Source organism: Ursus maritimus, unplaced genomic scaffold (genome assembly GCF_017311325.1).
Source record: "Ursus maritimus isolate PB19 unplaced genomic scaffold, ASM1731132v1 scaffold_14, whole genome shotgun sequence".
Classification (NCBI taxonomy): domain Eukaryota; kingdom Metazoa; phylum Chordata; class Mammalia; order Carnivora; family Ursidae; genus Ursus; species Ursus maritimus.
Genome location: NW_024423786.1, coordinates 24,791,975 through 24,804,625, shown reverse-complemented (window position 1 = coordinate 24,804,625; position 12,651 = coordinate 24,791,975). Strand labels below are relative to the sequence as shown.

At 57.6% G+C, this 12,651-nt stretch overlaps 1 protein-coding gene across 1 annotated transcript in view; it reads right to left on the bottom strand.

The window, feature by feature from the left end:
- The window catches only part of LRIG1 (leucine rich repeats and immunoglobulin like domains 1), a 35,352-nt gene that overhangs the window by 21,345 nt on the left and 1,356 nt on the right, over positions 1–12,651 (bottom strand). The window contains exons 2-5 of the mRNA XM_040628585.1: positions 11,978–12,121; positions 9,236–9,379; positions 6,366–6,509; positions 4,246–4,326 (exon numbers count right to left, since the gene is read on the bottom strand). Coding sequence (XP_040484519.1) covers positions 4,246–4,326; positions 6,366–6,509; positions 9,236–9,379; positions 11,978–12,121 — 513 coding nt within the window. The remainder of the gene's footprint in view (positions 1–4,245; positions 4,327–6,365; positions 6,510–9,235; positions 9,380–11,977; positions 12,122–12,651) is intronic.

The window sequence follows — 12,651 nt, the reverse complement described above, 5'->3', positions numbered from 1 at the left end:
ACGGGTGTTGTCTGGAATCCCACCAGAACCAGAGAACGATCTCCACCTGGGGCCTGCTCCACCTTCAGACCTGCATGAACATGGAGACCTATGAGGGGGGACAGCAAGCACCAGCCCTGCCCCGAAAGGAGCGAAGAAAGGAAATCGGAGCCTCGAAGGAAACCAGAGATGGCCCCACGGGCCCTGAGCTTCTAGCAACGGTGCAGGGCTCCTGGGGCCGCCTTCGGGACAGGCCCAGCCAACGCCACGAGCCACAGAAGGTCGCACTTCCCCACCCCGCTCTCGGGAGGGCACTGAAAACCCGCGGGGACACCTACAGGACAAGCATGAGAGCCGCTGGGTCCCCCCACTTTGTGAGGAACAGACTCCTCCCCTCAGGGCCTCCCCCGAGCAGCCGACCAGCGGCTCCGAGTTCAGCTTCACACACGGCCAGCCGCGGGGAGCACCGAGGGGCACGAAGGCCGGAGACCCCTTCGACGTGCGTTCTCTCGGAGGCAGTCTGCGTGGATGTGGAAACGGCGTCCTCCTGAAAGAGTCCCCACACGCTCTCTCCATCGGAGGCTTTTATTCTGAAACAACCCAAACACGCAGAAACCCGCGGCCGCGCGGACCGCGTCCCCCAAGCACAGAGCGAGCCCGGCAAAGAGCAGCACGCAGGGCGCCGAACGCAAGCCCTTGCGAGCGCCTGCCAGCTTCTCGCTTCCTCGGGTCCCCCAGGCCGGGTCACTGTGCTCCAGGTCCTAGTAAAACGTATTAACTGTTTAGTGAAATCTCCCGTAAACTAGATCCAGGAAAAAGCTGGGCTTTATTTCCTTCATTACATATTAGTCACCCTGACCTCTTTTACAGCGAGGGCAGACCGTTATTCCTAATGGTAACAATAGCAATAAAACAAATTCTCAATTATGTGGGGGTTAATCATCCTGCTGGTGGATTAAAATAGCCTCTTACATTCTCCAGGCCGACATCTGGGGGCCGGGGCTCAAGCTGGCAGGCTGGGCCGGCTCCAATAAGGGGTGGCTGTGGGGAGAGGGGAAAGCCGGCACCACGGGCCGTGGGGAGGCTCCTTCCATCCCCATGTCAGCAGGCAGCTGAGGCTTGGCTGCACCTGGTCCGGGGCTCCCAGAGAAGGGACCACAGGCCTGATCTGCCCCACGTCTCCCAAAAGTCACCTATCCAAGCTCTTATGCATGGCTAAGTGCTCCCAAAGGGTCTTTTGGGTCTTGCTACCAGCCCTGCAGACGCGGGGGGATTGCAAAGGTAGTCCCTGTACTGACCCAGAGGACATGACTTGTTGACCCCCCCGCCCACCTCTCCTCTACCTGTGACAATGCCTAGCACTCTGTGGGCCCTGCCACTGCTCTGTGAAGATATGTGGGGGCAGCACCTGCCCAGGTCCACCCCACCTCAGAGGAAGCAAGAGGCTTGGTGTCATGGTCCAGTTCTTCATGTGTCCCCTAACACTCCCCTTTGCACACACATGCCCCCACCCCGGGGAAATGCCATGGAGAGAGCTGGAACCACGGGGCAGCCCCTCACCTCCCCCCTTCCCCCATACACAAGTGACTAACTGCTCCCCTCTGCTGCTAATTTGTGCTCCAGAAAGCCTCCTTGCCTCCTCACAGACTAGGACACTGCAAACCCCCAGAAGTGTTCCCTCAACATGAGACAGGGGCCGGGGGTGAGGGGGAGCATAATCATCACAGGGAAACTGGCAAACGGGCTAGAGCTAGTAGCATTCCTGCCCTGCAGGAAGCCCCAGATTCAAGAACAATCCAACATGGCTGTACTCAGCAAGCGGAAAACTAAGGGCAGGGCAGCCTCCACCACACCGGCAGACGGGAGCCTTTCATGGCTCTGCTGCTCCCTTGTTCCCTTCTCGGAAAGGTTTTTCATTTAGGTCTGGCCTCTCGCATGGCAGGAAGGACCCCAGGTCCTTGAATAACCGAGCGAAGGCCGGAGTTTCTCCCTTCCCAGTCTCGGGTAGGTCCCTGAACACCTTCCCGCACATGCTCCAAGGCCAGACTGAGCCAGGTCAGAGGGACCAGCAGTGACCGCAGCCCCACAGGATGAAGGGGCCCAGGTGACATGACGGCTCTAAAGGGGCAGGCAGCCCTTCTCTGTGCGAACACACTCCCGACTTCCGACAGATCCCAGCGCACTTGCCACCAGCCACCGGGACGGGGCCGTGCGGGGTCACGGCCACGTCTCCCAGCCACGGCCGAGCAGCAGAGCTTCCAGGCAGCGCTCAGAGGAGCCTGAGCGGGGGGGAGAGCCAGGCAGCGCTGGCCCCTTCCTTCCCTCATCCACTAAGCGCTTCCTCCACACCTTCCACACGCCCTGTGGAGTGCCTTTTAACCAGAGCAGGGCACCAGGACCACGGGAAAGGGTAGGCTTTCCTTTATTTCCCCTTTAACGGAGAAGATTCCACACATCAGCACAGGCAGGTGGCGGAGCGTCAGGAACCCCACAGGTGCCCCTTACACGGCTGCACCCCTCACCCGACGGCACGAGCCTTACTTCCCCTCTGCTGTGTCCCCTGTTCAGCCTGGCTGAACGGGAGGCCAGGTCACAGGTGTCACGCCATTTCGTTTTTTCATCCAAGAGGAGGATTCTTTCTTTCTTTTGCAACATAACCACGAGACCATCCCATCTAAGTAAGTGCATATATTTAACCATATTAAGCAATTCCTGTCCCCATTTCCCTCAGTTGTGCGCTTCCTGTCTTTATTCGGACACAGCCCGACTCTGATCAGTGGGGTGGGCGGGGGGAGGCTAGAGACAGCGTACTCTACCAAGGTCCCCGGAGCCTCAGGACCAGGGCAGTGTGGACGGCACTGGCTTCAGAGAGCCTGTGTCCAACAGCACAGGGCGAGTGAGGCACACGGACTTAGGACTTTAGGCAGAGCTGCTGAACCTAGTGCAGTGGGTCAAAGGAAGAGAAAACATGGGGACAAAGCGCAGCGATCAGGAAGGCAGCACCAGGCCCCAGACACAGGCTGCATCTGCAGAATCCCGGGACCACCTGCACTCACGCGCCAGAGCCTCTCGGAAGCCACACCACACAAGATATAGCTCCAGGTTCCACTGGAGGGACCTACCCCCCAGAGGCCCTGGTGGCGCCACCTGTTGCACCCCCCCGCCACATCCATGAGTTAGGGCGCAGCCAGGCAGGCGTCGGAGAGCGAGGCCACACAGACGTGCCCTGCCCCAGCAGCTCCGCTATGGCGCTGTCCGGCCTCTTCCCGGGCTTGCTAGATGCAGGGGCCAGGAGGTGGCGAGGAGGGAGTGCTTTTTTAGGGAAGGAGAAGGAAGACTGACGGACATTTTGACATGTTGTCAGACACAGGATGCTCGAGAAGAGAGAACTGTGAGAGAGCCAAGACAGCGATCCTTACTCAGAACTCTTGAGTCTAAAAACCACACTTTCCAACATCAATGCGAGGCTCTCACTCTACAGAGAGACTCCCCCCGTCGCAGGCTCTCCTGGAGTCGCTAGTCAGTGGTCATGGCAGCTCCCATCCCCACTCCTGGAGGACACACGCAGGGAGGGCTGGTGACACGCGGAGGGCAAGCAGGTGGGACGAGGGAGAACAGTGCGAGCTCTGGAGCCGGTCCTGACCCTCCCCACTGTGTGGTTTGGGGCATAATCCCTTCCCCTGTGTTTCTCCAGCCACGGAACGGTGCAGAATAGAGCGTGCACTCAGGAGGTTGTTAGATATAACACACGTACGCGCCCTGCAGAGTGACTGACAAATTCTATAAAATAAAAACACCAGAAACCTCGAAGCTGTTCAATTAACCTATGGTAATGACCGTTTCTGTTTAACGTTATGATTGACAACACAAGTACTGACCAGACACTCCAAACCACGAACAGTACTTGGCTTTAGAATTTCACACAATTTCTAGGAATTAAGAGGCCAAGAGTTCTTTGTGCAAAACAAGACAAAAAATTTAGCTGTTTCTATGTCAGTCACAAATTCAGCAGAAAAGGAAAATCTAACAGGCCTCTGAACACCAGTCTTCAGCCACAGGGAAACCACCACCCAGGGCAGTGAGGAGACCACTGGCCAGAGAGAGGCTGGGATGCCTTGGCTCCCTTATTCAGAGTTTTCTCCCCAAACAAAAGAAAGATAAATGCGAGCCAGCCCTGTTCCAGCTGGGCCCAGAACAAAGGAGGCGTGGGGGAGCCCGAGAACCGCTGTGCACCAGCCACAGAAGCTAGAGCGTGGAGATACTCACAGCTTGCTGAGACTGTCGAGCCCCGTGAAAGCGCCACTGGTGTCCTCTATCGTGCCCGAAATCTCGTTATGGTCCAGATCCCTGGGCAGGAGAGAGAAAGAAGGCTCACCATCCAGCCTGAGTTCTCAACTCTCTTTAACATCAAGTGGGAAAATAGACAGACACCCACTCTGCCAGCTGGAAGCTGAAAACATCTGGGTGGATTCTAGATGCCCAGCTGTAACGTACGGGCAACACAAGTGTCAGCGCTGAGCCACAGCAAGCCCATTCCACACACCTTGGGGCACGGCCTGGCATTCTCAGCCTTCCTGCACAGCGGACACATGCCTCAAACATTGAGCTCCCCCAGCTCCGTGGGTGCTCCCCACATGGGTAGGACCTGGCCCCGGGGCAGGGAGAGGGTGCAGTCAGCACATGGGAACCGCCCCCCCCCCCACCCAGAGCAGGCATCTGACCAGTGGTACTGAGAATGAGCCTGAAAGGTTCTTTAAGGTTCCCGTCTGCTCTCACACCGACCACAGTCCCTTTCTTGGACGTGACTAAGAAACCGCCCAAGGCACATGGAAGAAGGAGACAGCGAAGAAAGAGGCCCCCATATGGGGTCCTCCCTGGGGCCACTCCATGCTGGCAAGTGGGTTTGGAGGCCAGAGTCGCCCCTCCTCGCGGGGCCTGCACAGGCGCTGACTTGGAGCCAGGGACGACATCTGGGCGCTGAGTCAGACTTGTGACCCACTTGCCAGGGCTGGCGGATGAGGCCAACTTTTCAGCCCAGTCTCCTCCAACAATGCAGATCACAAGGCAGATGAGTCAGCTTCCTCCCCCAGCTTCCAGGGCAGATCCCAGTGCCAGGCGAGGCTCCCACCTGGTGACCAGGCCCCCACTCTGCCCCACCAGCAGCCCCTCCAACGTCCCCCGCGGTTCTGGGTTCCTACGCCTTCCTCTCCCGAACCCTTGCCAGTGCCGAAAGGGATGTTGCTCCTGGCCCCGTGAAGGCCTTTGCAAGGAATCAGCACTGCCAGGAGGGAGGGGAGCTCCGCCCGGGAAGTGCAGTGCTCCCTCTGACCTTTATCTTAGAGCAGAAAGCTCGGAGCAGAAAGATTCTGCTGCTGGAAGGGACCCCTCCTTTCAACGGGTTTCTCCTTATTATCTTCAGACTGAAAGCCAGGGACCCAGGGCTGCCGCTGTGTGAGCCTGTCTCCCCACTCCTCGCTCTGGCTGCCAAAGCTTTTCTCTTCTTTCTGGCTCAGTTTGAATGTTCCCGGCCTTATTATTTGGGCCTTGCAAGCGCTCAAAGGCTGGCTGACCTCGGACTTAATAGCCTGGCATCTGGGCTCTTTCACACTCCCAACAATGGCCCAGCACTGAAGCCGACTCTGGCCTCTGGGCCAGGTGCAAGTGCACAGGCCTCCCTCCCTGTCACCCTGGAGCAGGCCCTCTGTGCAGCAGGGCACGCCGGGAAGGGGGCTTCACATCCCACCGTGACTGTAGGGGGGAAATCATCCACCCTCTCTGGGGGCTGAATGCCCAGTTGCCTGGAAGTTCTCTGAGCCAACAAAAGAAAAATTTTAACTCCCAGAAAAGCATCTTGAAGCCACTTCTGGCAACCCCATCTAACACGGAACTTAAAAGAAAATTCTGGACACTACTGCCTCTATTTTGTTCAATGACTCTACTGAAGCTCAAGGAAAGACAAGGGATTTCCTAAATGCCTCTCCTGAAATGGGGCCTCCTGGACCCGGCGTGTGCTGACGGCACACGGGGAAGATTCAGGAGGAGACAGACGGAGCACATGGCTGTGGTCTGCGGGGCTGCTCCCGGCCATGCGGCCCTAGCATCCCGCCAGGGGCACGCAGGAGCTACTGTTCAGGAATGGCAGGGCTTTGAGCCACTGTCACCCTGTCGGCACCACTGCGGGGGGACTGAGAGACATTCTTCTGCTCGACCAGTTTTTCAGCTGATTCTACGAAAGTGTGATACTCTGCACACAGAGGGGGTCAGCTCTGGATCCACCTGACTTGAAAGCAGTGAGAAGGGAATTCCACAAGGCAGCTGGCTGGCTCCATTCTGCCTTCCCAGCCGGGGACCCCTTCCTTCCGTCCATCCCACGGCGAATGACGTACAGAACACGCAGATGTTTGAGTCCCCTGAAGGCGCCTTCCGCGATGTGGCTGATGGAGTTGTGGCTGAGGCGCAGCGTGCTTAGGCTACTCAGGTCGGCCAGGCTCTCCTCGTCCAGCCGGGTGAGATTATTGAAGGACAAGACCCTGGGGGAGGCAAGCAAACGTCACCGCCGCGCACGTAACACGGGCACGCCCTGCCCCCTCCTCAACATCGAGCCGCAGTCAGCAGGTGGGATGACGGGACACTGGCAGGCTCACCAGAATCCCAAGGGCCAGAGGGGTCGTGCAGCTAGGAACCCCCAGGGCCCCACACCCACAGAGTTCGGCTCCTGGAGTATTCGTATAGATCACGAAGACCAGAGAGCACGTTACAAGGTCATAAAACCCGACAACCCTCAAGGCTCCGATCCCTCATGCCGGGGTCCATGGAGGATCCTGACTCAGGCTATCAGAGACCTCTCACGACAGGGACTGGGGCCCAGCGGGCTCGGACAGTGAGCAAGGGAGCCCCGTCAGACTGCCGACATCAGCCAGCAGAGGGCACCACTAGCTGCCGTGTGGAGGCGGCCTGCCTCACAGAACTTCCTGCCTTCCCAGGCCACCGGCTGGCTCCTGTCTCGGTGCTCCCACCCCAGCCGGCCTCCTCGCATGATGCCCCCCATCCTACTGTGAGAAGGACAGGGAACAGGCCCCGCAAATCACACATCTTCCCCGAGCATCAGAATCAAACCTTCCTCCCAGCACGCCCTCCCGCGCCTCTGACACCACAGGGCCCTGGGTTGGCTACTTGTCCTATTAATCCTCCATCGTTGAAAAATGGGAAATTTAGGTTGGGGCAGGAAGAAGCAAAATAAATTCGGAGAAGATTAATGAGTTTTTAAAGGCAGCAGGGAGTAACATTCTTTCCCTCCCGGAGAAATAAGTCATGGTGTGTGTCTGTCAGTTGGAAAGACCTGGCAAGTGATCAGAAATACATCCTTACCTGCAATTACAGAATTGAGCTTAGAGGAGGGGCAGGAAACGCTGGAGAGCAATGCTCACTCTGCCTCTGAGGTTACTGGACGTCTGGCAAACTGACAGGCAGTTGAGGCATTTCTGTGACCTTCTCTGCCCCTGGTTACGGGGACAGATGACAGCTCACATTGCTCTGGCTGCCTGAGGGGCACAGGGGACATGCCTTCACGGCTGCCTCAAAACCCTGCCTCCAGCCAGGCAGCACACTGCTCCTCACTCAGCGACCGGCCTGGCTCGGCAGGGGGGACGGAGGAGGCCTCTCCTGCTTCCTCACAGTTCCCAGGCCTGGACAACCACCAACCAGGAGCCCCGGGGGTTCCCTGGGGGGCCACAGCCTGAGCCAAGAGCTGGTCAGAAGCCATCCATACCACGTAAGAGTAACAGGCAGCCGCACTGCCGTGAAGGGCCAGGAAGCCAAACCCACAAGGTTAACGCTAACACACACACACTCACAACCCCAGGAAGGTACGTAAGAGGAAAGACGCAGGACTATGGATTTTTATGTGAGATAATCATGGGTCGCTGAAATAAGAACTCCAGACCAGTGTGCCGAGGGTATGGGGAAAACATGAAAGAAGAGGAAAAAAACACCACCTCGGGGTGCCTGGGGGGCTCAGTCGGTGAAGGATCTGCCTTGGGCTTGGGTCATGGTCCCAGGGTCTGAGGATCGAGTCCCACATCAGGCTCCCTGCTCTGCAGGGGAGCCTGCTTCTCCCTCTCCCTCTGCCTGCCACTCCCCCTGCTTGTGCTCTCTCTCCCTCTGTCATATATAAAAAATTTGGGGGAAAAAAAAAAAACGAACACCTCAAGACTCAACACTGAGTTTAAACATTGCCTTGCTTGCCTGGTGAGGTCAAGACAGAGACAAGACAGAGGCCTGACACTTTCAAGAGCCGTTCATTTCAGTGGGTGAATCTTCTCCTACAGTCAAGTCTAAAAAAAAGAAAACACACCCAGAGCCTCTCCCACAAATAAACACAGTGGACTACGCTGGAACCGACAAACCCAGAGTGCATTACAGGGAAGGAGCCCACATGGTGGGGAGCACCCATCTACTGCACGGGAGTCAGAAACAAGGGGGCGCGAGCGTGCCCCCCGAGCCCCGGCAGTACCCTTTTATTGGCCAGTGCTGCACCAATGTCACACCAGGCCCAGGCCCTCCTGCCACGAGCGGGAAGGTCACTGTCGGTCTCAGGATCCCTCATCCCGGCCTGGAGCCTGGTCTGGGGGTGTCTGGAAGGGAGGAGGGGCCACACACAGCTCAGGGAGGAGCACAGGCACCTCGTCCTCCAGCCACAGGGCCGGAGCTGAGGGCCTGAAGACGTGTCTAAGGGAAGGAAGGCAGACGCCCTGACCGTGCAATTCTCCCACTGTCAGGGTGTCACCATCGCTCAGGGTCAGTCCTTTCTGTGTGTGAGCCCAAATAAGCCTTGTCACTACAGACGTGCGTATCACTGGGTATAGCCATCAATGTACGAAAGCTCTCCAAACAGCTGCAAGGAGAACACTGTGTAGGCTTCCCTTCTAGAACCCTCTCCAAGGCCAAGAAGGCCCCCGGGGCACAGGCTGCCTGCAGAGACCTAGGGCCACCCCTGCAGCCCCAGCAAATCTGAAAGCGGGGATGAGGAGAGGACATCAGGAGGGCGTCCCGCTCAAAGCACTGAGGTCCCGCTCTGGGCCTGGCTGGCTGGGGCCATCTACCCAGACACAGGCTGCAGGCCTGCCTGCCCCGTCTGAGCTTGCGGAGGCCGCTGTGCCACGGACCCCATCAGGCCTAGGGCTTCCTGCTCCAGAGGGGTCACCCACGGGCAGAGTCCCTAAGAGTCTCTCTGCCAGAGCGAAGGCCGGACACTTACAGCTCGTGCAGCTTCGGGCAGAAGCCCCAGCCTTCTCGGCTGATGCGGGTGATGGAGTTGCCGCTCAGGAGGAGCTGGTGCAGGGCCGAGAGGCCGTACAGCCAGCCTCTGCTCACCTCCGCCAGGCTGTTGTACTCCAGGTGCCTGCAACGACAGCGCACGGCGGTGAGGGCGGGCCTGCCGGTGGTGCGCTCACGTTCGCTGACCGCCCCGCACGCGGGCAGTCCCCCTGCACCCCACGCGGGTGCACTGAGGATCTAACGACGGCGCGTGAGAGGATGGGGGGCCTGGTGGCGCGGGCGTGTCTGTGCTCACGTGTGTCTGGGAAGGACATGGGGGAGGACCGGCGAACCCGACAGACGGCCGTCAGTGTCCAGGCCAACTCGGGAGCTCGGAGGGCAAGGGGAAACATCCTTGATGTGACCTGGTTAGCCGACTACAAGGGAACCAGATGCCCAACTGGGCAGAAGGGTTCCGAGCACAGGGCACAGCAACACCCGAGCCCGTGAAAGGAAGAGAAAGAAGAGAAAGTGGGGCATACCTATCATCTCCCTCTTAGAGGTAAGGAAACTGCGGCTGGGAGAAGTTAGCTAACTTCATGCCACAGCTCTGCAAGCAGTGAGGGGCTGAAATTCAAGCCCAGGTCTGGCGAACCAAGTCAGGGCTCAGGACGATGGTGCCTAGAGACACGCCTTAGCTCGGGGGTCAGACTACTTGGATTTAAACCCCCATCTTGCCACTTTGCTGAATGGGGCTGAAACATCAGTAAGATGGAGAGACCCAAGGGTAGCAGCTTCACGAGGCTGTTACGAGAAGCAAACAGGAAAATGCCATAATTTCAGCACGGTGCGGAGGGCGTCCCTCATGTGAGGACATTCTTACCTGCTTCCAGACCCTGCACACCCGAACCCAGGATGACCCCACCAGACTGGCCTCTAATTCCAGTGTTGCCCCACATTCACATCACAAGGCCTGTGGGCAACCAGGTTTTGCTTTCATCTGTCTCACTTTCTGCCACTGCTCAAAAGGTGAGCCCATTTATAAATAACCTCTCGGGCAACTCATCATCTTCAACGCATATGAATGTGCCCAACATAAAAACCAAAGGGTATGTGCTAACTCCATTTTCTTCTGAGAACTCTCCTTGAATCTCAGCACACCCAGCGCACGACCACCTGGATTTCGCAGCTCAAAACGACAGTTTTAAGGAGGTCCAGTAAAAGTGCTTTTCAGGGCGCCTGGGTAGCGCAGTCGTTAAAGCGTCTGCCTTCGGCTCAGGGCATGATCCTGGCGTTCCGGGATCAAGTCCCACATCGGGCTCCTCCGCTGGCAGCCTGCTTCTTCCTCTCCCACTCCCCTGCTGTGTTCCCTCTCTCGCTGGCTGTCTGTCACATAAATAAATAAAATCTTAAAAAAAAAAAAGTGCTTTTGAATAGATAGAAAAAGACGTGCGGCCAATCCCAGGAGCAGGAAAAGAAGGAGAAGCAGGACCTCAGTGTGAATGCTGATGCCCTCACCTCAGAGTGTACGGATTTGGGGATGGGTGGGAAGAGGGGGTCAACAGGGACGCTACTGATAATAAGCATGGTGCAGAGCTGATGAGACGGGATGCAGAGTTCTTGTTTACTATTTCCGTGGCCAAGATAACAAAAGACATAAACACAGTGATATAACTTTAGAGCCTGGAAGGGAGGGGTGTGTGTGTACATGCATTCTCATGCGTGTGTGTGTGGGGGGGGTTGTTCCTGAGCGAGTTACATCACTGACCATAACAAGTCTCCAGCTGACCCACCAAGACGGGGGAAACCAACAAGAAGGGCTCCTGGCGGGCTCAGTTGGTGGGGCCTGAGATTCTTGATCTCAGGGCTGTGAGTTTGAGACCCACGTTGGGTGTAGAAATTACTTAAAAATAAAATAATGAAAAAAAGAAAAAAAGAACAAAGAAAAACCAACCAGGAGAGGATGACCAGAGACTGCCCTTTGGGAGCAGAAGCGGGGTAAAGAGAGAATGGGGGAGGAGAGTGGCCTAGGCCACGTTTCTGTACTCTGACTGTATGGACCGCTGAAAACAAACTAATTTAAATGTTTAAAAAGGAAAGATCGGTAACCGCCTTCTCTGCCCTTCTCCACAGGCCTTCCTGCCACTGCTTTACGTGACTCTTGCTGCAGGCGTGCTGTGTGACCGTACACATCTGGCGGGAGGGAGCGCTCCCTTGTAAAAAGTGGAACATCTGCACCGAGGGGCCTGATTAGCTCACGAAACATAAATAAATCTCCCAGGATGAACTCGATCCTGTAGGCCCACCTGCACATCCAGACAGACGGGCAAGTCCCAAACAGGGAGGCAGGGAACTTCCTGCAGCCCGTGGGAGGGGGCCCACTCTGCACCCCGCTGCTCGCTGAGGACGTGGCAGGGGGAAAGAAGCCTGAGCAAACGGCTCCGTCTTCCACCTTCACCAGCCTGCTTCCTCCACCAGACCCACGGAAACTCCCCCCAGAGCCTTTCCTGACCTCTGAGAAAAAGACCCTTACATTAGGCAAAGTCACCAAAGCTACTGAGCACCGCCCAGCCTCCCGAGACCCAAAGGGCAGGGGGCCAGGTCCTGCGGAAGTCCGCCACGGTCCTTCAAGGCGGGGGGCGGAGCTCCACGGCCCTGCAAGGCAGGGGGCGGAGGCGCGCACGCAGGGCCCCAGCGCCGGAGCCAAGCACGGGCCCCGCCCGGAACCCAGCACCCCACTTACAGCACGTGTATCCTGGACAGTCCCCAGAAGGCCCCATCCGTGAGCTTGCTGATGTTGTTTCGCTGGAGCTTTAGCACCTCCAAACTGTCAAGCCCCTGGAATGTCAGGCCCTCGATGACCCGAATGCGATTCCTATTCAGGTCCCTAAAGAGACGGAAGGCAGTGGGCTGAGGCCTCGCTGCATGTTCCCCGCCTACGACTGTTCTCATGCAGGCCCAGCTGGGTTTCTGAGCCAGCAGGGAAAACCGTGGTGAGGACGTCCCAGCGAAGCTCAGAGGTGCGGCAGGGGCCACTGGGTGTCTTACGGCCGCTCCTGCCCGCCACACAGGCAGGGACACAGACTGGGCCAGGGCTCCTGAATGCAAGAGGGCACAGGGCCCCCCAGAAGCCAGCCCCACCATGCCTCCCAAGGACCGAGTGCACCACTTCCTCCCCAAACATCCATGACTCTGCTGTGAGGAGGTGGCTGTGACTCAGGATGGGGACGTCTTAGGTGAGGTGTCTCTTAGCTCAGCAACAGAAATGCATACTAGATGCCTCGACCCAGGAAAAACCCAACCACCGGACAGCAGATGGCAATGACACTTTCCCCTGGAGGCGTTAACGGGGTCTCTACTGATGGGAGAGGAGCGAGTGCACGTGGGGGAGGAGGGGAGCTGACACACCATGAAGCA